Source organism: Pecten maximus, chromosome 10 (genome assembly GCF_902652985.1).
Source record: "Pecten maximus chromosome 10, xPecMax1.1, whole genome shotgun sequence".
NCBI classification, from domain to species: domain Eukaryota; kingdom Metazoa; phylum Mollusca; class Bivalvia; order Pectinida; family Pectinidae; genus Pecten; species Pecten maximus.
In genome coordinates, this window is record NC_047024.1 from 23,756,233 (window position 1) to 23,776,607 (window position 20,375).

The following is a 20,375-nucleotide window of genomic DNA, read 5'->3' on the forward strand; positions in this document are numbered from 1 at the left end:
AGTTGATATGACCAACACGGAAATTGAACGTTCGATATAATAGATGAGATGACCGTGTTCATGATTCATGAATCATTCAAATATTTTGAATGCATAATAAAAAAATAAATGATAAAAATGAGGCGCTATGATGACACGAAAAAAGGAAAACCATCAGCACATATGGGGAAAATGCGACATAGGATATTTATGGCATTTGGAGAAAAAAAAGAGCGCTTACAAGAAAGATATTTTTGTGACTCTCTCTCTCTCTCTCTCTCTCTCTCTCTCTCTCTCTCTATTCCTGAGTGCGAAAAAATACAAATAATTAATGCGAAGCGTGTTAAAAGGATATATATTTATATCGTGTGGTGATTGAAAGTTTCATTATCAACGTCATCCACTTAACTAAAATCATTTATATTCACACTTTCTCAATCATACTTTTAGCTGAACTTATTTTAGGATATCATGTATAACCGTGTGATTTTGATGACGAGTCTCTTGCAGAATTATTGTACTTGTTTTTTGGTCAGGAGCAGAGAGAACAATGCAAATATGAGCAAAACAGCAACAACTAACATAGACACCTTCGACGATGTGCAGGAGATTAAGACTAGTTCCGGGAGGTCATGCGTCTTCTTCTTCATCGAAGACACCCGTCATTTGAAAATTTGACGTTATCAAATTGAGGACCGGCTGAATAACCAGATGCCGAAAAGCAGTGGACCATTGGAACGATTCATTTATTTACAAATAATAATAATAATAACAAAAACAAATATATAAAATAGGAAATGAATTCGTGTTGTTCCATCTTCAGCATAACCTTTTCATACAACAATAGCTTACAAAACGTCAAAGGTATTCCGTATCGACAGAGACCTGATACTCAGTTACAACAAGTGTTGGTATTACTTTTACACGTTGTCATGCCGTCACTACGGAAGCATTTATGGTAATAAGTTATGAGAATTCATATTCTTACATTACCGGATTATTTTCGCAATTTTGAGACACCATTGTGTGGAATTACAATGGAAAGTAACACTGTTTTAATTCATAGCTATCGTATCGTAACCTACATTTTATATGTAGTTGGGCAAGACCTACATGTACTTTCGTTTTACAGTTTACGGATATGGTCATATAAATAATTCATCTTCTCAACCATAGTCGAATTACTTCACGGGATAGTTCTATCAAGTATAGTTGTTCTTCTTATGTACAGGGTGCATCTTTGTTTAAAATAGGTGTGATCTGGCTACTCTCAGCAGACCCTGGCCCCGGGGTCACGTTACTATCGTATTCCTTTGTAAACACTTCATAATAAATGTATCCACGACTGATTCGTTTGGATTACTACAACTTTCTACCTTCTGGAAGAGACGTGTATGTGAATATACCATATTTCCGTGGATGGATACTTCAGCATTTTAAATACTTTAATATATAAATACTTATAACCGGTAAACTTGTAATGATAAGTACATGCAGTCGTAGAAAGGTTGAATGGCAATATTTTCAGGCAGATCGATTATCTATGATGGAAGCCATAACATCATACCACGCAATCTATAGAGACCAACCAACCAATTGTTTTCCCATAGACTTTAGTGTTAACGTTTTGGAGTATTTCATTCAAATTCTTGAATTCAATAAGACAATTATGGCTTATAACAAAAGTTTAGGGTCTGATATAACACCTAATCAAAAAAAAAAAGTTGGGTCCTTAAGCTCAAATTTTCTCCAGGGTAGCCATTTTGAAAATAGGTGAATTTCGCAGTAAAATTCTCAATTACAAATTTAATTATTAGACATCAACTAATCAAACATTCGATTTGCATTTTCTACAATTTCAGATAATGGTAATCCGATATGAAACAGAATTTCCTTTTTTATTCTATAAAGTTTTGTTCTCAAATTGGCATTTTAAGAGACAAAATCAGAAAGGGAAGCAACTCTGTTCTACAAAATGATAACAGCAACAAAACCAAACGATGCATTTAAAAGCTTTATTCAGAAATAGAATTAAGACCACAGATATCATAGTGATAAGCTATTAAACTAGATTCAAGAAATACAAATATCATTGTTAAAAATATTGATTATATCATATAGACCTGAAGGATCACGAAAAAACCTAATATAGCATTGGATATAGACTATGTTGGGTCTGGCCCCTGATGAACTATAGAGTATGTTGAGTCTGACCTGTGATGAACAATATACTATGTGGAGTCTGACCCCTGATATATTATACACTATGTTCAGTTTGACCTCTGATGAATTATATACTATGAGGAGTCTAGCCCCTGATGAACTATAGACTATGTTGAGTCTGACCTGTGATGAACTATATACTATGTTGAGTCTGACCCCTGATGAACTATAGACTATGTTGAGTCTGACCCGTGATGAATTATAGACTATATGAAGTCTAGCCCCTGATGAACTATATACTATGTGAAGTATGACCCCTGATGAACTATATCCTATGTGAAATCTGGTCCCTGATGAACTATAGACTATGTTGAGTCTGATCCTGTGATGAAATATATACTACACATGTATGTGAACTTTGAGTCCTTATGACTTATAGATTACGTTTTTTTTTTGTCTTTTTTTGTTTGTTTGTTTTTTTTTGTTTTTTTTTTCTTTCTTTTTTTTGTTTTTGTTTTTTTTTGTTTGTTTGTTTGTTTGTTTGTTAAAAGTCCTATTAACAGCCAGGGTCATTTAAGGACGTGTCAGATTTTGGAGGTGGAGGAAAGCCGGAGTACCCGGAGAAAAACCACCGGCCTACGGTCAGTACCTGGCAACTGCCCCACGTAGGTTTCGAACTCGCAACCCAGAGGTGGAGGGCTAGTGTTAAAGTGTCGGTACACCTTAACCACTCGGCCACTCGCTCTATCAAGCTTTCACCTATTTCCAAAACTGCTTTTCCAGGCAACCACTTTTAGTCCGATGAACTGAAAATTTGGAGCTTCTTATTGCATATAACCTTTCCAACTAGTACAAGAAACAAATATGACATTATCTTGACCAATGCTGAAAGTAATTGTCTTATTCATGTGCTATAACAGGTCACCATCAGTACACGATTGGTGACGTCACAGATCTGTCCTCAATGCAATGTTATATGTGAAAGAGAAAGGAGATGGATGGCGCTGCAATACGATAATATCTTACACGAAGTTTCTAGACCCTTTTTATTCTATTACATTTTTAAATTCATATAGAGATCTATATGTTTTTGATGGAAATATATATAGAACATTTTTTGTTATTTATTTTTGTATTTGAACATATTTCATTTGCACAAATATTTGCAAAAGGGAAACGACATAAGTTTAAAACTTCATAATACGTTTTTCTTATCATAAGATTTATTTTAATACGTCTTATCATTATACACATGTATATTGTTTTTTTATGATATTCATACATATACATGTATGTATAAGTTAAAAAACAGTATGTATTATTTATAAGCATATGATACCCTCTAAACTGTTCATACATTTGAAAAAAAAACTTTTGATATAAAATTTTTATTTAATCATGATAGATCATTAATCAAAGAAACTGCTTATCGGAACAACTCAACTCCTGATAATATCAAGCTACCAGTGATAGTCATCTTTATCTATTTACCTGAACAGTATAAGAAGTGATGTTGAACAATAAAAGAGTTTTGAAAATGATTAAGCAAAAGATTATGGGACAACGCTAACGTCGTGTAAAATTGGAAGTGGACGGAGGAAGCTCCACAATGAAGGATACTTGATGGAAACGGGTGAGTAATCGACCAGAAGCTAACGTACCACCACCTTATGATTTATAAAGTTTGTATATTAATTAAGGAGCATATTGTCTTGTTTGCATGCAACTTTGTACACTTTGCTAAATTGAAGGAAATTTCTAATGCGGAAAGAACCTATTGTTAACTTAATAAATTTACTCATAATTGTACGGTGGTGTCACAAACCTCACAACTTGCATTGATGAATTGGGCATGAGTGTATTTTGAAGATGAATTTTGTTATATCCTTAAAAACTTTTGAGCCATTTCATGATATATTTTTTTGAAATTTCCTAAATATCTTTTGAGAAAATCCTAACCTTGAATCTCATATGCCTTAAGTTAATAGTCCACAGGATTGTAAAAAATAAATAAGAGATGTTAGTACCTTTAGATATGAGCTGGAATTAGTTTGCCATAAATAAATATGATGTCTTACCCCAAACAACTCTTGGGGATATCCTATTTCTTTTTGCAAGCTTGATCATTGTCATAATATCATAAAATTAAAAAAAAAACGTATATTTATTTACGAACTGTGATGTCTTTTTACGTAAAACAGTTTGTTTGGTATAGATTTATAACAAATTTTGTTTTACAAATCTAAATCAGCGACCTGTTGACCAGCGATATAACATAAAACGGTTACAAGATCTCTTGTTTCAGCATATAGTTAATATTTTGGCGGCCATACTGTGTGTCCATCCAATAACAAACTATGTCGTTGCATCCTGTGGTAGCGAATTTCGTTTGAATTATTCCCTCGTGATAAAACAATCTTACAGCTAAAAGTTTCTTGCTGATTCAGAAGTCTGAATATACAAATGCGTTATTCAGATGCCACGTACAGTTGAGTGTAGACAACCCTCACATGCTAGTGCAACATTCTTGCACTTTATTTCGACTAGTTGTACGTTTAGACAAAAGGTAGACTATTTAGATACAGGAGCTAATCAGGTGTGATCATTAAACTCACAAATTTAATCTTGGTAGATAAAAAGGCAAAAAAAAAGCATGTAAAAATCTAAGTATCACATCTTCGAAAACATGATGCAGAGTACATTATGTATATATTCATTCCTCTAATCGGTTCATATGAAAGGTCAACATCACTTTAGAAATTATATGTATTTGTTGTAATCATAATTATATTGAAATGTAAAAAATCACTTAAATGATCGGATAAATATCCTGCTAATGGGTCAGATGTCGCTACTTTTTACAATATTATTCTAATCTTTCTATATCAAAAAATATATAATTGATGTCACCACGATGAATTCTTCGTTTTTCTATGACATTCCCTGTTCACACAGTACTTCATTTTGTTATTTTGCCATTTTTGTTTGATCTCCTTGAAATGTCCTTAATATATAGTTATTTTTCTCCGATATATTTTTAGATATATTTTTGCCTATAATTTGTTCTTCGAAATAACAATTTTTGGTTATCATTTTGACTTCGTTGAAAACAACAAAATTGCGGTTCAAATGTCATATTGTTTTACCTAAAAGGAGATAATTCCTTAATTACTGTTTCTATCAAATTCACCCGAGGATTTGTTCTGTAAATTAACAAAAGAACACTTTTCTCAAAAACTGTTTACTTCCCAAAGGTAATTTTCCAGTTTAAGATAGGACTCGATGTGCTATTTTGGAAAACAAACTTCAAAACAAGTCTGAAACTCTTCAAATAATAGAGTCTTGATATTTCATACCTTGATCTTTAAGTCATTACTGCAAAGTTTGCTAAAATGAAATGCCTTCTTTCAAAATCACATGGGTCGAATTACTGAAAACCTTTCAGCAACTTTTTCACAACAACCAAAAGACACAGGACGATGGTATTTTCTCTATGTAAAACTTTGAACAATTGCTATAATTTAGACTAATCGTTTAAAAAATCAACTTCCGGTTTTCTGTCGGGGTCAGAAAATTTAAATGATCCTCTTTTGAACTTCTATAAGTTTCTTGATATTATACATATCAATTGATCAGGTTTTTTCCTTGACCAACATCCAGATTCAAAGGAGTGAAATGAGTTTGATTTTTTAAACGACTCCGGTTAATATGGTTAATGCTATAATGTAGTTCAAGATAGATGAATCATAGAAAACTTTTGAATATTGATGGATGTCTTAGAAATATCTAACGCTTGTTTTTACTTTGAAACAGAAGCCTTTGGGTCTTGACCTGGTCCATGATAGTCGTAGAAATTAAAATGAGACAATAAATCATTAATATATCACCCGTAGGTATGCCAAAAGCCGGTTGATAAAATGATTCATTTTAATCAGTAAATCAAAGTAATCTGGGCTAATAAAAGTACATTATAACTGCGGGTTTTTGTTATTCTTCTACATGCCTTAAGTTTAATCTTCATACTTATCACATTTCGAAAATAAAGCGTTGTTCTCCTTAAGCCATTACAAGCAACTCTGTTCCACAAAAATGACAACAATCAACAAGATAATGCATTTTGAAGCTTTATTCAGAAAGAAAATTAAGCGCGTAGAAATAACAACGATAAGTTGTTAATTTAGATGCAAGAAAAAAGGAAATATCATTATTTAAAATATGGGTAATATAACATTGGCCTGAAAGATCACGGACAAAACTAACATATCATTGACTGATAATACAAGTTTAATTCCTAAACAATGGGGCGTAAATTCAATGGTTTCTACCGAAATTTTGGAAATTCGAAGTTAATATATTTGACGGTAAGCCAAATATCAAATATATATCTGTACATTTTTGTCGGGTTTGTCAAATTAGTTTTCGAGTTTTAGCTTTTGTATCAGTTCAGTGTTCACAGAATTATGCTGAAATATGGTAAAGAAAATAAGATAAATATTATAGTTTAAGAAAGTAAAAAGCACTAGGTGTGAGCTCAAACAGGAGAGTAACAGTTACATGCATTAGTTGGCAAACTGCTGTTGTCCGATATTCTTAGTCACCCAGCTGAAACCCTGTGAAGGTTGAATATTTGCCACTCAGATAGCACTGACTTGATGACTTTATGGCAACATGTACCACATCTTTTCTATCCAGTTTAACCACGACGGTGTTACCAAATGTAGGTAATCCATATCTGTCGTAGCTATAGGAACTCGCGATGGTTTCGTTGTTGTGGATGATATTTAGGGTACACACCTTCGAATAGGTATAGGTATGCGCAAAGATAGTGAAGACGTACAGGCCTTTAGCCTTCGCTGTGAACACACCAGTGTGCTCGTTATAAGCTCCTCCGACATTCGAGATGGCTGTGGTAAACTTCAGATCACCACTGCTACGAAGGCCACTATTGCTGACAGACAGGTATGCGCTGAATGCATATTGTCGACCTGAAATAAACAAATAATCTCCATATAGACAATATATACAATATACAGCTTCGACAACAAAATTCTTTGTGCATATGACACATGACTACTATGAAACATTGATTTGAGTGAATATTGTACGTCGGTCTCGGGGCTAAATTCCAGTGCCCGGACTGTAAACCTTATCTTAATTACAACAAAGGCTTTATCAAAAATCAAATGTTAAATTTAGTGTGAATAGAAAGTTTGAAGTTCATTCATTAAGATCGTATTGAGATGAAAATAAGATAAAGTTCCTAGTGGATGTATAAGAGAGCGATACGGGACAGGGTATAGCGTACAAAAAGGTAGATGTTCACTCACTTATACGTAGCGCACACGGTATGAAGTATAATGCAGGCTTCTCCGCTTCATTTTAATGGTAATCTCGTAATGTAGAATAGCTTCGATTTATCCCTTATCCCTTCTTGTAACTTGTATATCTCAATACATGGTGCCATCAAATCATTATTTTAGATAATTTGAAACAAATCACGATAGAAACTTTTTACAAAAATGATTAAAATACAGCCGATGTTTGAAAGAACTAGAATGTTATTTTCCTTAAAAAAGCGTTTTCAATTCTAAAAGAAATTCATTATTAAGGTGAAAATTCAATTTACTTTTTATAGATTGATTATAGTGCTATGAAAAGTAGTAGGAAACAATTGATATTAAATTTACTTTTTCAGAACAGGCTCTTTCAAACGCGCATTTGCTCCAATTCTACATTTCATCTGTGTTTAATCTGAGATATCAAACAAAATATTTAAATGATTGATTACGTTTGTAATATTTATAGATAAAGATGACTTGTTGATTAAAATGTTTCTATTTCGAACTTATGATATGAATAAGCTTTTGCTATGATTCCATATTTCGCCCCAAAATCCGTTCTATGTATTGTATATCAAATCAACGATGTTTTAGTTTTTTTCAAGTGCATTTTAGCATCAATATGTCATTTTGTGATGAGCCGAATTTGACCCTTCATGTCTCCGCCGCTTTGCACTTTGTTTCAACTTATCAGAAAATTTGCACTTTGCTTCGGCCGTGATAATCAATAACGGAGACAGATTTCAACTGAATGTCACTTTGAAAAAATCTATAAATATATAACTTATATGTTTTTGGAACTATGTTAAAGAATGGAACCAAGTTATTCATGTCATATTGAAAATGACTCATTCGACTTCTTTTGATGGAAAACAATATGACCTTCACCCTCCATATCCAACTGTCAATTCTTTATCACCTGGATAATGTATTTAACTATGACGCTAAAAGAAATATACTGCCCTCGAACACTACCTAACAGCTAAAAAGTCTCAGTATCAAATACAATATCAATATGCTAAAGATATCGATCGTGACAGTTAAACAATTCAAAGCTAAACCCAAAGCAATCATCTTTTTGGTAACATTTTTATACAATAATGACACCAATTGCCTCAAATGCGTAACAAGAAGTGAAAATAACATATACCTGTTGGTTTGACGGGTGGCTTCCAGGTTCGGTTCTCATGTCGAGTTTCCAGCCTAGTCATTCTATTCTCCAGTCTGTCAAGTTTGTCCTCCAAACGGTATAGAAGACATTCATATTCCTTCTCTGGGTCAACTGTGACTTCATCCATTGCCGATTCTAACAACTTGTCCACTGCTTTCGACACTGCAGCTAGACTCGGTGATAGAAAGGCAAAGACGCAGAACAATGTTAACATCATTACGGAGAGGGTTTACTGAGATAAAACATTCTATCCACAGATCACAGAATATTAGATCTTAGAAGAAACAAAATAAGTACTCTTTCCATCAATTGAAGTTAAACGACGTGAAGAATTAATTTGTTACGATGTAGCATCAACTAATCCAAATAATTTTAATACATATCCTCAGCGGACCAAAGGAAATCTATTCAAAGAGACAATTGTTTATCAAATTAACCCGATATGGTACCAGTTGCTAGATAGCAGGCATAAAAACGACGCCATTTATTGCAGAAAATAACTTGAAGCACAGTGGTGTTAAATAGAAAGGTAAAATCATGTAAATGTATGGCCAAACTTGCATTTAAAAATCACCGGTTTCGGTTCAGAATTCCAAAATTCAGTACAATTTAACCGCTCTGAAAAGGCCACCTGCCTATGAATAACCCACGTAATCTGTCCAATTCTATGGAAAATAAGTTCTCTTTGTTTAAAGTACTTGGCAGTCATTGTAACATTAAAACCCCAGTTTTTTCCGAAACGCTGTCCCGACACATAGTGGCGGTATCTTCGATGCAGATGGGATAATAATCTACTTGCCCTTATTCAGAAAAAAATGCATTAATATTACACCGAGAAATTTCGAAACAACGTTGGAAAAGTTACATTTAGGAGCTATTCTCATTATTTAACAATAAGTTTTTTCCTGTTGAAGAGTTAGAAAATAGTTTGTCGTTTTGAACCACTTTGTCATCTTGGATTTTAGACCGACCCAAAATACAATAAGTAGTCAAGACCATCTCAGGATTATTTCAGGCAAATATGAGTTGAATTCCACAAGTGGAACCAGAGAGGTTTTAAATGATGTTAAGGAAGTTCATGATTGCGCAATGATATAATGTTACAAAACATTTCCATCACTGGTAAGAACCTTTTCATAATCATTTCAGACAAGTTTAAATTAGATCCCACTAGCGGAACTAGATCTCACTGGCGGAACTTGAGATGCAGTTTGAAATGTGAAAACCTTTCGCACGACGCAAGGCCCAAGACGGACGAAGCATAATCGCTATTAGTCATCCTGACCTTTAGGGTAAGATGACCTAAAATCTTATTCCTTGGACCTAAATTGGGAAGGTGTTTATAGTAATAAACACGTTGATGCATTATTGTGATAATTCCGACAGCAAATCATGCAAAAGACATAAATTCAATACAATTTATAAAAAATATTTACATTTGTCCGGCATTGTCACTATATAATCTGTTTGAGAGCTCTGGCATTTATTTCCATTTAAATGCCATCCATCAGGTGCTACACTAATAGGCGCATTAATACATCACAAACCGAACTACAATATCTAGGAAAATTATGTTTAACGACTAATTATTTTGTCTACATTATTTGTTATAAACATATGCCATTTGCGCATTTCATTGATAATAAAATGGAATAAAACATTTGAGTTTTTTTGTTTTTGTTTTTATTTTCCATGTACTATTGTGTTTGACAAAAAGCAAGCTACCATGTTCCGGCTGTTTCAACGACCGAGAAAAAACTTCTGACTGTCGGTAAGGCGGGAATTATGAATTTTAAATATGAATTTTAGCATTTAAAAAATTAACAAAAACGTAAAAGGAATGTAAATATAAGCGTTGAACTGTTTTGTATGATATTTGTGATCCATTTGGATGCCAGAGCTTTGCAGGCAAACAAATCATAATGTGCTAACGCACATTTTTTTGTTTGTTTGCAAAGTTCTGGCATTCAAATAGATAATAAATACCCTACAAAAACAGTTCAATGCTTAATTAATTGTATTGATAAAAAAGGATCAATTTTCCATATATTTTTTTTTTTTTTTTTGTGAAATAAAACTGCTACCAAATATAAAATTCTTACTAGTATGTAAGGATTCTCAACTAAAGTAGGATTCTCCTATCAACACTTAACATTTACCGATAATTCTTGCAAACTTTATTTCGAAATAGTTTACCTTTTTTGAAAAATTGCACGTTTTCTCCAAAAAGTCTAGACATTAAGAATATAACTGTTAAGAAGGTACTATCTCGAATTCCATTAACAATTTACAATTTTAACTATTAGAAATTAACTTATCAAACATTCGATTTGCATTTTCTACATGTTAAGATAATGGTGCTCACGATATGAAAATATTTGTAATAGAATTTTGTTTTCATGTTATTTTAGATATATCCGATTGACATGGTCTATGGATGTCATACAAATTGAAATGGGATAATAAATCTTCAAAATATCTATCTAAAGTCTTGTATTAATAGTAATTTTGAAAATAGCCGGTAGATTAACCGTTCCATTTTAATCAGCACATCAAAGTAATCTCGCCTAATAAATTTATAAAAGTACATCATTAATTTAGATTTTTGTTATTTTTCTATGTGCTTTAAGATTAATCTTAATACTTATCTCATTTCGAAAATAAAGTTTTTTCCCTCAAATTGGCATTTTGAGAGACAAAATCAGAAAGGGAAGCAACTCTGTTCTACAAAATGATAACAGCAACAAACCAAACGATGCATTTAAAAGCTTTATTCAGAAATAGAATTATGACCACAGATATCATAATGATAAGCTATTAAACTAGATGCAAGAAATACAAAGATATCATTGTTTAAAATATTGATCCTTTAATATAGGTCTGGAAGATCACTAAAATACAAATTTGATTCCTAAACCAAGGAGCAAAAACTTACATGGTATCTGCCGAGATATTGAAATTGTTAAAGTTGTTGTAGTTTACGGCGAGCTAAACATCAATTATATATAATATATATCACTTTTTGTTGGATTTGTTTAAGTGATTTTTAATGTGGTTTTTGAGTTTTATCTTCTGTATTATTTCACTATTCACAAGATTATATTGATAGCTGATAAAGAAAACAAGGAAGTTATCATAGATTGAGAATGTAACAAGCATAAAGTGTTCAGACAGAGAAGTTATGCATCAGTTGGCAAACTGCTGTTGTCCGATTTTCTTACTATCCCAGCAGAAACCCTGAGAAGGTCGAATATCTGCCGCTCAGGTAGCATTGACTTGATGGCTTTATGGCAACATGTACCACATCTTTTCTATCCAGTTTAACCACGACGGTGTTACCAAATGTAGGATAGCCATACCTGTCGTAGCTATAGGAACTCGCGATGGTTTCGTTGTTGTGGATGATATTTAGGGTACATGCCTTCGCATAGGAATAGGTATGCGCAAAGATAGTGAAGACGTACAGGCCTTTAGCCTTCACCGTGAACACACCCGTGTGCTCATTATAAGCTTCTCCGACATTCGATATGGCTGTGGTAAATTCAGGTCACCATCGCTGCGAAGGCCGGTATTACTGACAGACAGGTATGCACTGAAAGCATATTGTCGACCTGAAATATATAAATGATTTGCATATACAATATCTTATATATAAACGACAAGGAAAACGGAATATCAATTAGAGCGAAAACTAGTAACTTACACAATCAAATGTCATTGTATAAATGCAGGTTATTTATTCCGTTACCTCAGGTTAATCTGAATGAGTGTAAGAGAGAGTATCTTGTTGGTTGTTTCTGTTTAAATTTGCGTAAATTGTAGATCAAATTCCTCTCGCCTTAATCAGACAAATCTTCATGGAAAGTTTCGCCAAATTCAGGTCAATAATTAATATTGCCGGGTGTCTTTAACTCTTTAAATCAGGAACTGAAGCCAGCACAGGACAATCAATACATTTCTACAAAAAGGATTCCGCATACCGAATTTACTATAAATGTTGGTAATTGCTGACAATAACATAACAGGTCTAATCAACCTATACTGATCAGTTCTGTCAACCTGCACTGAAACGGACGAAATTCTTATCGTTTGAGGATAGCTGAGTACCCGATGACATTGAGTGAAGGCCACATGAGTTGTACGACAGAAACGTTTTAGCTTCCAAATCCATGTGATGTCGTTTGATGTTGTATATCAAATAGTCTATTTTTAGTCGTTTTTCAACTCGTTTGAGTATCAATATGCCATTTTGTGATGAGGTCGATTTTGACCTTTCATGGCTATACCGCTTTGATGGTGAAACAATGTGAACTTTACCCCCTCATATCCAACTGGCAATTCTTTATCTATCACGTAGATCATGTACATGTATTTGATGTATTCTGGCCTGAAAAGTACCTTTCAACTAAAAAGTCTCAGTAATAAATACGATATTGAGTTTCTTAATATATCAATCGTGACGATTTAACAAGTCAAAGCTGAACCTTAACATCGTATTGGTAATACTTTTATACAATAATGACACCAATTGCCTCAAATGCGTAACAAGAAGTGACAATAACATATACCTGTTGGTTTGACGGGTGGCTTCCAGGTTCGGTTCTCATGTCGAATTTCCAGCCTGGTCATTCTTTCCTGCAGTCTGTCAAGTTTGTCCTCCAAACGGTAAAGGAGACATTCATATTCCTTATCTGGGTCAACTGTGACTTCATCCATTGCCGATTCTAACAACTTGTCCACTGCTTTCGACACTGCAGCTAGACTCGGTGATAGAATGGCGAAGACGCAGAACAGTGTCAACATCATCATGGCTGCAGTAAACGGCTGAGACTGATTACAAGCACAATCTGTAGCTAGAAACCTGTTTCTATGTCGCTTCAAGATTTCTCTTAAACATATATAGTCTGTTATATCGATGTCAGATCTTTGATTCTCAAGCTGCTTCCATAATCAGGATTATTATGTCACTTCACAAATCTTTGAAGGGTTATTTGTATACTTCATGTTACCATCGGTTGTAAAAGATATTCGGAGGATAAAAAGCAGTCTTCCATACTTCAGAGGTATATCTTAATAATTCCGAGCTGTTACAATCAACAGGATTATCATAAAACGTAACAATATCTGATTGGTAGATAAAAGAAACGTCATTTCTCCAACCTGCTGAAAATGATTCGTGCTATGAAAAGCAATATGTCTTTCCTTTTAAAGTTATAGATGAATATTGATACATGATTCTTGATCGTAATGTTTTGATCAGAAAAGATGCTTTGTAATAACGGAGAGGGTTTACTGAGATTAAATATTCTATCCGCAGATCACAGGATATTAGATCTTAGAAAAAACAAAATAAGTACTCTTTCCATCAATTGAAGTTAAACAACGCGAAATATTAATTTGTTATGATGTAGCATCAACTAATCCAAACAATTTTAATACATATCCTCAGCGCACCAAAGGAATTTATTCAAAGAGACAATTGTTTTTCAAATTAACTCGATATGGTACTAGTTGCTAGATAGAAGGCATAAAAACGACGCAATTTTTTGCAAAAAATAACTTGAAGCACAGTGATGTTATATAGAAAAGTAAAATCATGTAAAGATATGGCCAAACTTGCATTTAAAGATCGCATGTCTATAAATAACTCACGTAATCTGTCCCTTCCACTAAGAAAGTTTTCTCTTTTTTTTTTGGAGTACTTGGCAGCCAATTAAGCATTAAAAGAATTCTACGGAAAATCAGGACATCTTCGACGAAGATATGATAAGCTGCTTTCCGTTATTTTCAAGGATTAAACAAATTGCAAAAATATTAAACCGAGGAATTTTAAATCATTATTAAAATGCTATCTTTACGAGATATTCTCAGTATTTTTCAATTATTTCTTTTCATATAAAATGTAAGAAAACAGTTTGTCGTTTTGAACCACTTTGATTTGTCAGGACTACACATGAAACGTGATTATAACTTCAATATAAGTAAAGCTTTTGTGATAGGTTCGGTGTGTCGTGTTTTGTTCGGTACTTTAAATTTTATAAAGAATTGTCTAGCTGAAATATAATACTAGATTATCTACTGTATTTGTCTAAGTTATTAAGATTTTTATCGAAAATTGATTATTTAGATCAACGAAAAATGTAAACAATTGCACAAAGAATCATTGTATTATGAAAAGGTAGATCAACAAAATAAGATTCATTATTATTAGTATATATTTGTTGGTATATATCCTCGACAAACAAAAATTCAGAAAGTTAATCCTACCGATCACCTTAAATACTCAACAAAATATAGTCCGAATTTGCTTTATCACAACCGAGCTAAAGAAAACACCAATTAAACCATGGCGGGAGAAAGGTTTTGAAGTAACAGAACTATATATATCCGATAATTAACGAAGTTGACAGAGCAAGAAGATAACAATCTATTTATAGAAAAAGAGCGACCTCAATTTGGATCCAAGTAGGTTGAAATGCAAATTCATTGAAGGGGGCGTAGTAAGTGAGAAACTGTATACTTTTTTAGGACAATCAGATATGATAAATGAAGCAGGTAGATGAGTGCGGATGTTGAGTATCTATATGCAGTAGCATACTAGCGACTACCAGTGACCTCAATTTTGACCTCAGGAGATTGAAACCCAAATTTTCCAAAACTATGATGGTTGTGAAAAGATTTCCAGGACAATTAAAACTAATTTAGATCAATGAAGTAGATACAGCAAGAGCGTCGGAAATGTATTTCTAGTAACGTTTATCTAAATTTTAACCACGCAGGTGGATAAAACCTTAACAAGAGAGGATGGATGTAAATGTATTAATCTTCTTATCAGGGCAATGAGCTAAGTGATGAAGGATCTGGAGCCAGGACTTCAAAAACAATCTATTTATAGTAGCAGTAACTTCAATTTGACCTCAGCTGGTTAAAATACAATTTCGTACATGAAATGATAGTTGAAAATAAGTGCATAAAGTGTCAGGAAAATGGGATCATTAATGAAGTCAGTAAAGATAAGATGTCGAAAATGTAATTATAGTAACAGTGACCTCTATTTGAGCCAAGGTGTTGAATCGGGAATCCTTGAAATAGATTATAATTTGGAGTAATTGCTTGAAGCACCAGAAAAACATTAATGAAGTCGAAAGTGCGAGGACATTGGGAATTTATTGATTCAAACAGTAACCTCAACTTTGACCCAAAGTTGCTGAAATACGAGTACAAGAGATAATGGTCTTGAGTAAGGCATGGAGTTTCAGGAACATTGGATATTTCATGAAGTCGATAGAGCGAGGTCAAAATTCTATTCATAGTAACAGTGACCTGATTATTGCCCCCAGGTTACGCGATCGCGTATAATAGATAATACTTGTTGATTTTCAGAACAATTCGGTCGTTAACACAATCAGTAGAGTGAGAACGTTGGTTACGCTATTAAATTATGTACGGACATACAGGCCTATTTTTCGCGAGGGGAGAAAGTGATCAGGTTATACAGCATGCATCATCACTTTCTCGACAACCTACCCTAAAATCAGCCAAGCATGACGAAGATATTGCTTGTCTTTGTAAGTTTTTATAATCCAAATCACGCGACCTGAATAAGCTAAGTTGGAATGTTTTCAACTTATTATTCTAACGAAAACATCAGGTTTAGCTGTATGAAATTTCCACTCGGATATTTTGATTTTTGCCATTGACTAAAGTGTCACGCGTAATAAAAAATGAACGAGATAGAACAATTGCTATGTTTATGGCTGATCATAGCAAAACTGCTTTGGTTACTTTGGTGTTGAGCAGTGAAAAATTAATCTTTTCTTTACATTTTTTCCGTGTTACTCTATCAGTTTCGGATTTATCCCGCGTGAAACAGATTCAATCTTGCTGAAGAGACTGTATCGCATTTCCTAGACACGGTAGACTCATCCGTGCTCAAACTTCCATTAATCGATTTCGTGAGAGAATCATCGCGCGCTGACCTTATGTCGGCCTCTCTCTGACACCAAGCAGGAGGCAAGTGTGTTTGCATTGGAAGCCCCACCATGGTCCGAATAGGTTTAGGATTTGTCGATAGGTGCGCGTTGATTATCTCTGTATCGCTCAGACATGATAAAGGGGGATATTACAGACGCGATATGAGCTTTGCTGACGTCTTCGCGGTTGAACGCGACAGATTCGGCGAGACTAGTCTAAAAGTTTTGGGAGGTATTTCCCATGTTGTAAAATCCATCTCAGTGGCTCTGAACCAGAACTTCAATGCCGTAGGATACAGAACAGAGCTATCTACCCGAAAAACAACAACACTTGGTCAGAAACATCTCCGAATCATTAAAGACAAGTTTCAGTTTAAACCATCGGTTGTACTTGAGAAGTCTAAAACATTATTTTTAAGATGTTTGCTATGGTGTCCATCTTGGATTTCAGACCAACCCACAATTACAACACTTGGTCAAGACCATCTCAGGATCATTTCAGGAAAGTTAGAGCTAAATCCAACTGCTGAAACTCGAGATATAGTTTAAAACATTTTTTTAAAGATGGCGGCTTTGGTGACCAATTTATGATCTTAGATCAAAACAAAAAAATACCAACAAGTAATCTGGAATATTTCAGGATTATTGCAGGCAAATATGGCTTGACTTGAACAAATGGAGCCTGACAAGCTTAAAATGTTGTGAAGGGAAACCATTGTTGTGCAATGATGTAACAAAATGCCTGCCGTGGCAAAATTGAAGCCAGCGAACTAACGAAAAACAAATGACGTAAAATCTTATTCCTTGTTTTTGTACAAATTATCACTAATACTTCCATGTGTGAGGCCACGTAATTTTATCTGGTATAACATAATAATTATATACATTATGTATTGTGGAAATATATCAAAATATTTTCAATTATTATGCTGATTTTGTGTCCAGGAAAATATGGTACATGTTGCCCTTATGTTAGGAAAGTGTCTACAGTTATAAACACGTTGATACATTATTGTGACAATTCCGACAGCAAAACATGCAAAAGACACAAATTCAATACAATTCATAACTAGAAAATTTTATTCGACAAAAAAGTTCAAATTTTAACATCTTTTGAGAAATAACATTCTTAATATAGGTTAAGTTTCTTAACTAAAATATATATTTAATTTTAAACACTAAACATTTACAGATAATTCTGACATTTTTTCACCTTATTTTGAAATAATTACCTTTTCGGAAAATTGCACGTTTTTTTCGAAAACGTCTAGATATAAAAAAAAAAAAAGCATTGAAAGACTACAAAGCAAATGGTGACACAAATATTATTCATGTAAGTTTTCACGACAATCAGGTGTTTTTATTACCTGAACAAGTGTATCCTCTTAACCTTGGACAGATTTGTTACTTTGTCGCTCAATGATGATAAGAAATTAAATTCAAAAGTCCGGTATTATCACTTTGATGAACCAAAATCCGTTAACCTCTTAGCAATGTTTGAATATTAAAATATGGTACAGTAGCTACAAAAATTATTTTGTAGGAGACTCTGCATCACCGTGTGGTTTTGAGTCTCTTGCAGAATTATGTACTTGTATTTGGTCAGGAACGCAGAGAACCAGGGAAAATATGAAAAAAACTTATATCAACTAATATTGACACCTTCGTCAAAGTACAGGATATTAAGACCAAGCTTTTCGAAAGGATATGCGTCTTCTGCTTCATGGAAGACATCCGCTATGTTAAATGTTACGTTATCAAATTGGAAACTGGTTTGAGATGCCAGATGCCGAACAACAATGGATCGTTGAAACGATTTATTTCTTTAATAAAAGATCAACATTTTGCGTTGTTTGGCATCTTACACTTTTACATCAGACACTTTTACATTTGATGATACCGTCACTTTTACACTTGATGATACCGTCACTTTTACACTTGATGACACCGTCACTTTTACACATGTTGATTTCGTCACTTTTACATTTGATGATACCGTCACTTTTACATTTGATGGTACCGTCACTTTTACACTTGATGATTCCGTCACTTTTACATTTGATGATACTGTCACTTTTACACTTGATGATACCGTCACTTTTACATTTGATGATACCGTCACTTTTACACTTGATGATACCGTCACTTTTACACTTGATGATTTCGTCACTTTTACACTTGATGATACCGTCACTTTTACACTTGATGATACCATCACTTTACACTTGATGATTCCGTCACTGTTACACTTGATGATTCCGTCACTTTTACACTTGATGATACAGTCACTTTAACACTTGATGATACCGTCACTTTTACATTTGATGATACCGTCACTTTTACACTTGATGATACCGTCACTTTTACACTTGATGATACCATCACTTTTACACTTGTTGATACCGTCACTTTTACACTTGTTGATACCATCACTTTTACACTTGATGATACCGTCACTTTTACACTTGATGATTCGGTCACTTTTACATTTGATGATACCGTCACTTTTACACTTGATGATACAGTCACTTTAACACGTGATGATTCTGTCACTTTTACACTTGATGATTCCGTCACTTTTACACTTGATGATACTGTCACTTTTACACTTGATGATACCGTCACTTTTACACTTGATGGTACCGTCACTTTTACACTTGATAATTCCGCCACTTTTACATTTGATGATATCGTCACTTTTACGCTTGATGATACTGTCACTTTTACACTTGATGATACCATCACTTTTACACTTGATGATACCGTCACTTTTACACTGATGATACCGTCACTTTTACACTTGTTGATTCCGTCACTTTTACACTTGATCATTCCGTCACTTTTACATTTGATGATATCGTCACTTTTACGCTTGATGATACCGTCACTTTTACACTTGATGATACCATCACTTTTACACTTGATGATACCGTCACTTTTACACTTGATGATGCTGTCTATTTTACACTTGTTGATACCGTCACTTTTACACTTGATGATACCGTCACATTTTCACTTGATAATTCCGTCACTTTTACATTTGATGATACCGTCACTTTTACACTTGATGATACAGTCACTTTAACACGTGATGATTCCGTCACTTTTACACTTGATGATACCGTCACTTTTACACTTGATTATTCCGTCACTTTTACATTTGATGGTACCGTCACTTTTACACTTGATGATTCCGTCACTTTTACATTTGATGATACCGTCACTTTTACACTTGATGATACCGTCACTTTTACATTTGATGATACCGTCACTTTTACACTTGATGATACCATCACTTTTACACTTGATGATTCCGTCACTTTTACACTTGATGATTTCGTCACTTTTACACTTGATGATACCGTCACTTTTACACTTGATGATACAGTCACTTTAACACGTGATGATACCGTCACTTTTACATTTGATGATACCGTCACTTTTACACTTGTTGATACCATCACTTTTACACTTGATGATACCGTCACTTTTACACTTGATGATTCGGTCACTTTTACATTTGATGATACCGTCACTTTTACACTTGATGATACAGTCACTTTAACACGTGATGATTCTGTCACTTTTACACTTGATGATTCCGTCACTTTTACCCTTGATGATACTGTCACTTTTACACTGATGATACCGTCACTTTTACACTTGTTGATTCCGTCACTTTTACACTTGATCATTCCGTCACTTTTACATTTGATGATATCGTCACTTTTACGCTTGATGATACCGTCA

At 33.8% G+C, this 20,375-nt stretch overlaps 1 protein-coding gene across 1 annotated transcript; it reads right to left on the reverse strand.

Annotated features, from left to right (window-relative positions):
- Nucleotides 1-6,732: 6,732 nt before the first annotated feature.
- On the reverse strand, nt 6,733-8,866 carry LOC117336603 (complement C1q subcomponent subunit C-like). Its single transcript, XM_033897215.1, has 2 exons — nt 8,632-8,866; nt 6,733-7,127 (listed from the first exon to the last, which is right to left on the reverse strand). The coding sequence occupies exons 1-2, from the start codon at nt 8,864-8,866 to the stop codon at nt 6,733-6,735; spliced, it is 630 nt and encodes a 209-aa protein (XP_033753106.1).
- Nucleotides 8,867-20,375: the final 11,509 nt, after the last annotated feature.